This window comes from Musa acuminata, chromosome BXJ3-3 (assembly GCF_036884655.1).
Source record: "Musa acuminata AAA Group cultivar baxijiao chromosome BXJ3-3, Cavendish_Baxijiao_AAA, whole genome shotgun sequence".
NCBI classification, from domain to species: domain Eukaryota; kingdom Viridiplantae; phylum Streptophyta; class Magnoliopsida; order Zingiberales; family Musaceae; genus Musa; species Musa acuminata.
Window position 1 is genome coordinate 39221312 of NC_088351.1, and position 10205 is coordinate 39231516.

Consider the following 10205-nt stretch of genomic DNA (forward strand, 5'->3'; position numbering starts at 1 on the left):
CGTAATGATCAATTTAGCGCGTTGGATCCAGTGAACCCCCTCATCATCGCCGTCCAGTGCGTTCGCAGGCGATTCATGCTTCGGCGGAGACGGGGAAGAGGAATCTACTTTACGGGGAAGAAGTCGGGTCGGAGGTGGACCGGAAACGGCGAGCGGATGGAGGAAGAGGAGGGTAACGAGTGTCCTCCCGAGAACCAAGAAAAGAAGCCGCGTGAAGGCGGAGGCGGCTGGGGCTTCTCCTCGTTCTCCATTTTCTCGAATCTCCAGAAGGCCGCCGAAGAGATCTCCATAAACGTTGGTGCTCTTCTACCGATTATCGTCGGTCTACTGTTGCATCTCAAATTTAGATTCAAAGGAAAAAGAAGCGAAGAATCGTAGTAAAAGGATTGCTTTGTTCTTGTTCGGGATCAGGCAGTTGAAGCCATCAAGAACGCGGGCACCACCGACTTGCAGAGCATGGACCCTGATGCTGCGCAAGAGCAAGAGCGCAAAGGGGGAGAAGACGAAAGTGAGAACAATAAACTTCGCAAGTCCGCGTTGGATAGATTGGAGAAAGCCAGTGAGGATTCTCTGTTCGGTCAGGTGAGTTAGATGTTAGAGGATCCCCACTGCAATGGTTATTCACATGTGTCTCTTTCTTGGACGTTCCTTTGGTGGTGGTTCTTTCCGTGTATTCATGTATGGAAGGTTATTATATGGGGCTTGTCTACTTGACATCTTTGATCTCATGATATGTAGGGTCTCAAGGTATTGGACAATTCAGTGGAAACTTTTGCTTTCGGAGCATGGAGTGCATTGGGTAATGCTTGGAAGGGGGGTTCGAGGCTGGTCGGTAGGTATGGTGTTTCTTTTCCTCTACCTCCGTCGGTTGCGTAGGGCAATTTACAGGATCAATTACAAGTATAAACTCAATGTTCCTTGAAGGAGAGAGATCCTAATTGGTTTTGATGAGTTCATCGCAAATGATACTATGACACTTTCTGATGACCCTTCTGATTGGTGCATGAGGTTGTTACAAAATTAGTGGCGTTCCATGCTGTAGCACATTATAAAGAAATTGGAAAAGAGGCATCATATCTAACTAGGGAAAAAAAAGATTTTAATTTTGGCTACTATTGTTTGATGACCAATTTACTTCAGTTAAACCAGCTTTATTCTGCCTTTTGCTGGCACAACCTGATATTTTCCATGCCCTTCACTTGGAGAGTGAATGACCGCAGGCTTTGTGTGCAGCATTTATTGTCAGGATGGTTGTATTAATTTTGTTTCTTGGCTATACTGAGTTTATCGATGTGAACTTGTTGATACTCCAACTTATATTTTCGGTTTTTCACTTGTAACCATCCTTGATTTCCAGGCTAGCGAGTTATGTCCGTGAGTTGTTTTGAAGTTTTATAACGTGCTGTCTGAATTCACATAAATATCATTAGTACAATGCTTTCTAGATGTTTATTGTTTATTAGTTTTTCAATTCTGAGTAGTATTTTCATATATTGTTCCACTTTGTTATTTTCTAAACAGGGAAACCATTTGGACCTTTTACGTTGATTTTCAGTCAGTTTATCCACTTGACTTGAAGCTATGTCTTTCAGGTTGGAGCATTCTGCTGCAAATCTTGCTGATTCCATACAGCACGGAGACCTGCCTGGCAAAGCCACTTCTCTTGCTCCATCAATTATTGAGGTATCCTGTTATGTTAACAAACACCATAACATGCATCGATAGTGTTTTCTTTATGTATCGGTCTCTGCAGATGTATGATTTTGTTCTTTCTTTTCTGTGTATTAGACTGGGAAGACTTTTACAACAAAGGGAATGGAAGTCCTTGAGCGGGTTGGAAAAGAGACGATGGACCTGCTCATTGTTGAGACTGGTCTTGAAGTTGAGAAGGACCCCGTTAACCAACAAGCTGACGAAGAAGAGTTTGAGGAAGTAACGTTTGACAGGTGCTTTTACATTTATGGAGGTCCTGATCTTCTTGAGGTACTACTCTATCTTCCGTGGGTTTCTTTTCAGTGGTTTATACTTGCAGTTGACTTTTCATAAATTTCATTAAATATTTGGATGCAGGAACTGGAAGCACTGTCAAGTCATCATGTTTTACTATTTAACAGGCGAAAAACAAAACTTTTGGCAGAACAGAAATCCCTCTATAATGCTAAACTGCTACAGGTCCAGAAATTCTTCAGTCTGGGCACCATCGCTGAAGAAAATGGAGTTGATCCAGATATAGGAAATGTTATTGAGACAACAGCTGGTGACAGTGATACTGAGATGAAAAGGTTATGTGACTCGAGTGTCAAAAGGGCTGCTGACATTGCTGCAGGGTAATACAAAAGTCAATAGGGAACTTATTTATCATGTTGCTAACAAATAGACCTGTTACTATCTAATGCTCTCATTCTGGTTATCTGATTCTTTGTTCTTTTTGCCTCTCTCGACTGCAGTTAATACCCTGCGGCCTGCACAATTGTCGATTATAACTTGTTGAAAGTAGCATAGGATTATAAAGGCATACAAAACATGATATCAGGAGTATGTCACTAGCAAGGGAACTAGTTAAATATAGAAATGACAAGGACAGGGTATCATCATGGTTTTCTAATTTTATGGTACCTTGACTGAATTGGATGGTACATATGCAGCCATAGATTGAGATGCAAAGTTGCAAGCTACATTGGTTTGTACTTCGTACGGTGTACTAATAGACACCCTGCAAGCCACAATGTTGTTTTAAACCATATACTGGTTCATTTCTTGAGCTAGCCGATTGGTTTGAATTGTAACTAGCCGCTGATTCTGATATTAGGGTTTGCTAAAACCACTTCTTTGGCAATTTAGGACTCAGAAAGCTTTTCCACTGCAAATTTGGTAGAGGGATAAAAAAGAAAAAGGAAGAGGAGTTGAAGGATAAGAAGAAGGGGAAGGAGAAGGAAGTTTTGGTTGCACACTCTTACCCTATAACAATTAGATTCAGATTTGTTTCTTTTGGATCATTCAGTTAGAATTTAATATGGGAGAACTGAATAGGAAACTATAAAGAGCAAAAAAGATGGTTTCAGTTAAACCTTAATTTTGATCAATCATCATAATGTGCCATTAGTTAATTCAATAGAATACCTCTAGCTACAATCTTATGTTACGAACATATATGAGAAGACGATCTTCTTTGCAATATTTAAGCTTGCTTCCTATATGCTTTTTGTTTCGTTGTTTTTAATTTTTATTAAGTTGCTCTGTTGTCAATAGATTCTTTGCAATTTATACTGATTCATCTTTTGTTCTGTTTTAGCATCATCATGTTTTTTGTTTCTTTAAAAAATGAAACATTAGTTTAGTCTGAAGCCGCTACTAGTATTATGGTCCATGCCACCAATGTATGGATTCTATAAAATTAAAATTTATTTTTTCTGAATAACAAAGGGAATTTCTTCTGTACAGGTTCACATCTTCTCTTGGGGGACTTACTGAAAATGATATAATTCAGCGAGCTACTGACAGACTTGAGACAGTCCACTCAGAGTGTATCCATGTATGCAGATCAAATGAGGAACTATTTTTCTATGGTACTCATTTTATGTTGTACTTATCAATTCATTGCATTTTGAATGCAGAGATTGTCAGAACTCTGTTGTTCTGCAATATCTCAAATTCTGGCTCTTGGAAAATCAGTCATTTCAAGTGCAAACAAAGCAAAGAATGAAGAAATAAGCGGTGATTCTTTGAAGATTGATTGGCCTGAAGATTCTGCCTTAAAAGCTAAGGTTATAAGATACAAGGCCCAGTCCATGACTGGAGACATGGAAACGGTTTCTAATAGTTTTATTACAGGTGAGTGATTTATGTGGGAGTTCAAGTTTGTTTTTTGCTGAACTTGGTGTATGTGTTTCCTCCAGAGAACACTTGTTAGTATTTGGCTTTCGCTACTTAGGTACCAATATTTTGAAGCTACCTAAATATAAATTTTCTTGTTACTGTTTTCTGTAATGAACAAATGCTTTAAAACACTAGTCTCTTTCAGAATCATTTGTTTTCTGATAAAATAAGTAACCATCAGGACTAGTGTACGTCATTCTGATCTATCCATAAACTCAATTTTTGAATATCAATTTATACAGTTGCATGTGTGTTCTTAGTTGGGTAAATCTGCTGTACTATTAGCTCAGGGTGTGTGTGACAATAAGTGAATAAGAAACGAAACATAGTTGGAAATCCTTTTGGTAGTTTGGATGAGTAAAATCCTTGTGACAATAACTAGCACCAAAAGTATCACTAGCTTGTTCTAATTTTCTTTTTTCCGATCCTATTTTGGACTAAATAAGGCAGATGTTTCCTGATCTCCTTTATGAAATGAGAGGAGGAGAGTTACTGCACACCATGAAATTTGTCATTGCCTGCAAAAAGAACATTGAGAGCAGTGCTGTGAAAATTTTTGACATATTTGTACAATGGGTATTTTTACTCCTTGACAGACTCTTTGATCGAACAACAATGGCTGATGATGCCTGCAGAATTTTCTGGTTAAGGCTTATGTAGTGATGGTTACAGGTCCATGTAAAAATATGTTTATCTATTGTGCATATTTATATGTGTATATGCATGTCTGTACATATGTGACTATACTGATATACATATTTATATGTATATATTCATGTCTGGATATGTGTGAATATATTGATATACATATATTTACAGGTTGATCAAAAAGTGGGATTTCTTGGTTTCAGTGAAAATTTTAACACTGGTTTCAAAGTCATCGATACTAAATTGTTGATGTGGTTCTACCCTTGCTGAAGTGCTCCTATTACCAAAGATCATGAGTTTTCAAATTCATTTGCCCACTCATTAAGTGGCAAAAAATTATGCAATAACATACTGCTTCGTTTGATACAAGGTAATGGATACGCAAATGAGCTTCAATATCATGATTTTTTCTATGGAGACACTCTGGAGAATGCATATCATGTTTGGATCTCCAATTTAGGTATCTTGTACTAGGTTGTGTTGAATTTAGAAATTGACCTGATATATAGCTGACCTAAGACAAGGTTTATGTCCTTGTATATTAATCCTACTATTGATGTGGTTTGACATGCTGTAAAGCATCTCATGTGAAAATTTAATGTTCCAAAACCTTTACCATCCATCAAGTGGTACAGACACCGAGTGATGTAGGAAAATTGGACTATTCATGTTTGGATGATTTATTGGGTGGGCCTCAAGGTATGACGATAATTCTTATATGGAGACAGTTTTAAACTTTAAAGTTTGTCAATCAACCTTAATGTCTGAATCTTGGTTTTTGGGTCTCCTACATAAGATTTGAAAGATTTTAGAACCTTATCTGATATTAGGTCAATTTCAGACAAGCTTAAATCAATATGTACAGTTATCTGGCTGTTTCTGTCATATGTGGAAGCACTTGTTTGTTTCCATTGTAAAAAAAGGGGAATGCAACAAAAGACTTGCACATGCACCAGATTTTTTTTTAATTTTCAAATGCAGGCAGCATTGTATGTTACTTTTCCAACTTGTCTGGATTTTCTAATCAAATTTGTGCATATTATTATTTCAGGAATCTCAGACATACTAGAAGCATATCTGACAGTCAAACAAAGTGTTTCTTCTGATAAACAAGTGGGCCTCCCGCATACTTCAGTTCAAGAAAAGGCAAATGTTATTACGAACCATTTCCGAGCTGGCCAAACCAGTGCTGTGGAGAAGATTCAGGATGCTCTTCACTACCTGACATATGTGGTTCTCTCTACCTCCATGCCAACTGTATGATATTCATGAACAATGGATAATTTTTCTAATTCAGTAGGGTTCGCTCATCAAGATTGAATTTATTTGACTGCTTTAACCCTCAGCCAGCTGTGGATTATATATATTTGCAAGGTTTTGTTTTGATGTCATTTAAATATCATTGTAGCTTATGTAGTGTTGTGCCAACACTTGATCTTCTTGATATTTGTTTATAACTAGTGTAAACATATGATGATCTTGAGACTGGTTTTTGTTTTGCATTCCAAAGATGGTGGTCCGTTTGACTAACCTGGCTGAACTGCCAGTTATGATGTTTGATCTTTGCATTTTGCATCCAACATGAGCTGTTGGTTTTCATTGCACCATGCAACAGATGACTGGAAGCTCTATGGCTTTTATCACATACAGTGATACAGGCTAAGAAACAACAACTAATTGTTTCCCAGAAGATGAGAATGCTGATCAAAACTGCTGTTGGAGGTAATTTTTGTTGCACTCAACTGGCTCCTTTAATCAGTTCTGCATCTGGATAAATGAATGCTGCTTTCAGATGTTGATGTTTTATGCTTACTGCCTTTTGTTTGGTGTTCTTTCCTTTTCAAAAAGGTTATTATATGATTCTTTGCTTAAGATATTCTTTACTGCTTTTAGTTTGCTGCTTTTTTATTTCTAGACAGACAGTTAATATCCTGTTCTTTGTTTTAAGATTTCTCAGCCTTTCTTAGCTTCTCATCAGGTAAAAGATTCCAAATTTCTCAATCTCCAAATTTTAGCTCTTCCTTCTTAAATTTTAGAAGAGGGTTTGTGGAGACAAATCAAGTGGAATTTATCAAGCTATGACTTCAGAAACAAGCATCCATCACACATAATAATACATTAAAAGACAAACCTTGAGGATGACAACAACATACTTGTTGGACTTTATGCCATATATCAAAACTTTAGGAACCTAGTTAGGCTTAAAGAACTTGAGCTTTAGCCCACTGTTCACCATGCTCCAAACACCTCCTGCAGATAAGGCTAAGCTGAAAGCCATGCCGATGATGCCAAGGCTCCAATTAAGATACCAGCTGAAGCTAAACCTCTGAGGCTTCTTTATACCAATCCACATGAAACAAGGGTAAGCAAAGGTGACAGGGAGAGTGAGACCACCCAAAAGGCCAGCCAAGCTAGAGAGGAAAGGCAGTGCTACCCCGATGAAGAACGAGATGAAACCGTAGAAGACTCGGAACCCAGATCGGACCCAAATCGAGCAGGGTCGATTCGTTCGGCTGGTGTAACCTGCCTCGAAACTGTCGAACACAGGCATGGAGTATATCTGGAAGCTACTGAGGCAATTGAACACCACCAAGAGGAATGTTGTTGCCAGAAGTCCCCTAGGGATATCATGGCTGTGAAAGGCGTAAAGAGCATTCAGTATTCCTCCTGCTGGCATCTGGAAGATGTAACCAAAGTGTGATCATATCATACTATACAAAATCCTTGAAGGAAAATACCATCACAGATTCTTCTAAACACAATATTGGCTATGATACTATACTTACCAGGTTTCCGTAGGCCCAGAAGCCTCCAATGGCGATAGGGAATAAACACAAGGCTATAAGAAGATAAGCAACCTTAGCTCCTCTCCACATTGGAACATGTGCAGGATGTTTGAAGGTCGATGGCATTGTTGCCTGGATATCAAGTAACAGCAGATTTCATAAACCAATCGAAAGTGGTGAAAGCTAACCAAAGCTCAGTTTGGCATACTAATATTTGAGATCAGGAGCTAATACCTGAATCTCTAGAGCAAGATTGTGTCCTCTGAATGCAAATGCTATTATGCCGAGGGCATTCAAGATTGAAAAAGCTGTGGCACCGAAAGAAGTGGATGCCAGGGGCTGATAAGAGATGGAAGGTGGCCTTTCTTGACTGACCGAGAGGACCCAGGCCATGGTAGCATAAGTGATTGCTGTTACGGCTCCGATAAGAGAGAGCCCAGCAATGGAGTTGAGGTTTGGAAGCTGAGACAGGACAATGCACAATATTGTGAATACAAGATACCACTCGACAGTTGAAAGCGGGTTTGATGAACAAAGGGATCCACAGACGATCTGGAAAAAGAGCTTCATTGTTTCCCCTCCGATTAGAATCAGTGCAGTCGCAGTTCCTGCCGATAAGTAAACTGTTGGGAATAAGGCGAGCCAAACACCTAACCTTTCTCCTGAAGAAAAAGATAATTTACTTATTAGCAGTGTGAAAACCAGAAACATCGACTTTAGTACATACACAAACATTACGACATCTCTATACCTCTAGCAGACATTTTTATTCCCCAAGTAAGAAGAAGTTAGGCTCATGATAGAGAAATACTCAAATGTTCATGGATCCAATTTGTGGCTCGCAATATAATATTAATATCAATAAACAAAATCTCCTTTAGTTGGCATTTCAGAATATTTCATTTTGCAGGCCATACTGCCATCTTTTTCTCGATACGCTTCAGGTAATTCATGGCCTAGGCACAATGTGATAACCATGATAAAGAGAGCCCATATTTGCTGAAGAAGCTTCAACAAGCACCGAAAGGAATGTGCTGCTAAATGTCTCTTTAACAAGTAGGTAAACTTTAATCGAAACTTCTGTTAGAATTAACCACCTTTACACCACACACAACACTTTTGTAGACAAAGGTAGCGATAATGTATACAGCATGTCAACAATATGATTCTTCACTCTATTATAATTTTTTCTTCCAAACAAATAATTCAAGATTGAGCTGCTCAACATATTATGGTACAATGCAGATCAAGAACTGCAACAAATTGGGACTTCGTATTTGATAAATGTGATTCTTTCAAGACAATTATAATCTCCGAAAAAGAAGTTTGTCCATCTCCGCCATGTTTACAGGGAAATGAACATAAATTTGGTTGTAATATGAAATCAACATGGTAATAGGACATCAAAAAATTTCCCACATACCTGTATGTGATCTTAGCTATCTATATTCAATTCATGAAGTCAAAAAGAATGAAGGAGAAGAGCAGCCTCACCAAATGCAGCCTGTGCAAGCTCCACATATCTATTGTATCTTCTGCCAGGCACAGCTTCATGTAGCTTAACCAGAATCCAGAGAGTGTAAAGTTGCCAAAAGTAAGCAATGGTCAGAGCTATCATGCCCCAACTCCTGCAATCCAAGTCATCAAGCTTTAGAATAGCATACAATGAAACATGTGACAGCCATCTTATTCTCTTCAACAATGGCATCTTCTGGTCAAGGACAGGAATAAGATTACAAGCTTGACCAGAAGGAAAGGTGATGTTCTCTACAGATCAATGGATGGTTAATTCTCCATGCAGATGAACCAGTTTCCACCACATTGTACCCAATGCATGCCAACGATATGCTATAATGTCGTACAAAGCAAGCAGTAATGAGACCCAAAAGAGATAGTACAGTATCAAGCAGGTAGAGCGGAAGAGAGGAGGGGAGAGATGGTGACCATCCGAGGAAGGCGAAGGCGACGGGGAGGAGGAGGGCCTGGAAGCCGATGCCGGCATTGAGGTTGTGGAAAGCGGCGTAGTGGGCGTTGCCGTTGCGGGACTCGGTGATGGGGAGCCAGGCGTCCTGGGGGTTGAGCTTCGTCAGGTGGCCCACCTCCTCAAGGTAGCCGCGCAGGTTCACCAGCACACGCTTCATGGGCGTCCCCACCGTCGAAGATATCGACGGGCTCAGAAACCGCGGCGATACCATCGCCGGCGTCGGAGTCCACGACTTAACCGAGTTGGGCCCGGCTGCAGGTGCGCCGCCGCCGGGTCCAGGAGGCCGCGGCGACCGCTGGCCGGTCGGGGTCACCGTCTCCGGCGTCGAGACTCCCCGCGGGGTCGCCGGGATCGAGACCAGCTCCGCTTCCAGCCCGGGCGCCGCCCCCGTTCCTCTTTCCTCCATCGGTGAGCTGCGTGAGTGAGCGTGCGAGAAGGCAGCAGCAGTCCATTTTTATTGCTTTTTCTTCCAATTTTTCACTACATTATAAAATGACCAACCTGTCCCTCTAACAACCAGTAATTCAATCTTAATGCCCACATGACCGCATTGGATTCCCCATTCCACGTTATCTGAAGAAACAAAACGGGTAGCAGCTCGTCGGATCGAACTCGGGCTCGGTCGAATCCGGTTTGGGTCAGCAATCATCGGAATCAAACCGATACGATTCCAAGTTCGATGCGACGAGAAGAACCAGTCTCGAATTAAACCTCTTATCGGGTTCGGGTACGGGTTAGAGGGAAACAATCCAAACAGGTCGAACGATACATCGCAGGGCTAAAGCGTAATTTCGAGTCACAATTATTTGGTACTAAAAGGAGGTCGACGGGCACGAGGAGGGCCCGATCGCCAAGGTTGGTGTGCAGATAAATACCGATAATGCCCTTCGGAAGCTGCCAAAACGCACCAA

The 10205-nt window shown here is 40.4% G+C and overlaps 2 protein-coding genes across 2 annotated transcripts; one reads left to right on the forward strand and one right to left on the reverse strand.

Moving 5' to 3' along the window:
- The first annotated feature begins 50 nt into the window (after positions 1-50).
- Positions 51-6024, forward strand: LOC103979791 (uncharacterized). The gene is made up of 9 exons (XM_009396007.3): positions 51-294; positions 412-582; positions 739-836; positions 1593-1683; positions 1789-1983; positions 2071-2327; positions 3442-3532; positions 3615-3831; positions 5576-6024. Exons 1-9 carry the CDS (start codon positions 76-78, stop codon positions 5785-5787), a joined length of 1551 nt encoding a protein of 516 aa, XP_009394282.3. The 5' UTR covers positions 51-75; the 3' UTR covers positions 5788-6024.
- A 562-nt stretch (positions 6025-6586) lies between these two features.
- On the reverse strand, positions 6587-9728 carry LOC103979790 (lysine histidine transporter-like 8). The gene is made up of 5 exons (XM_009396006.3): positions 9255-9728; positions 8805-8938; positions 7545-7972; positions 7311-7442; positions 6587-7201 (listed from the first exon to the last, which is right to left on the reverse strand). Exons 1-5 carry the CDS (start codon positions 9698-9700, stop codon positions 6716-6718), a joined length of 1626 nt encoding a protein of 541 aa, XP_009394281.2. The 5' UTR covers positions 9701-9728; the 3' UTR covers positions 6587-6715.
- Positions 9729-10205: the final 477 nt, after the last annotated feature.

Excerpts from the sequence above, each read along its gene's own strand:
- LOC103979791 (XM_009396007.3), top strand. The coding sequence starts at position 76 with ATGCTTCGGCGGAGACGGGGAAGAGGAATCTACTTTACGGGGAAGAAG. Across the intron at positions 2,328-3,441 it reads GCTGCTGACATTGCTGCAGG|GTTCACATCTTCTCTTGGGG; the intron begins GTAATACAAAAG and ends TCTTCTGTACAG. Across the intron at positions 3,832-5,575 it reads TTCTAATAGTTTTATTACAG|GAATCTCAGACATACTAGAA; the intron begins GTGAGTGATTTA and ends TTATTATTTCAG.
- LOC103979790 (XM_009396006.3), bottom strand. The coding sequence starts at position 9,700 with ATGGAGGAAAGAGGAACGGGGGCGGCGCCCGGGCTGGAAGCGGAGCTG. Across the intron at positions 8,939-9,254 it reads GCCTTCGCCTTCCTCGGATG|GAGTTGGGGCATGATAGCTC; the intron begins GTCACCATCTCT and ends CTTGGATTGCAG. Across the intron at positions 7,202-7,310 it reads TCTGGGCCTACGGAAACCTG|ATGCCAGCAGGAGGAATACT; the intron begins GTAAGTATAGTA and ends TACATCTTCCAG.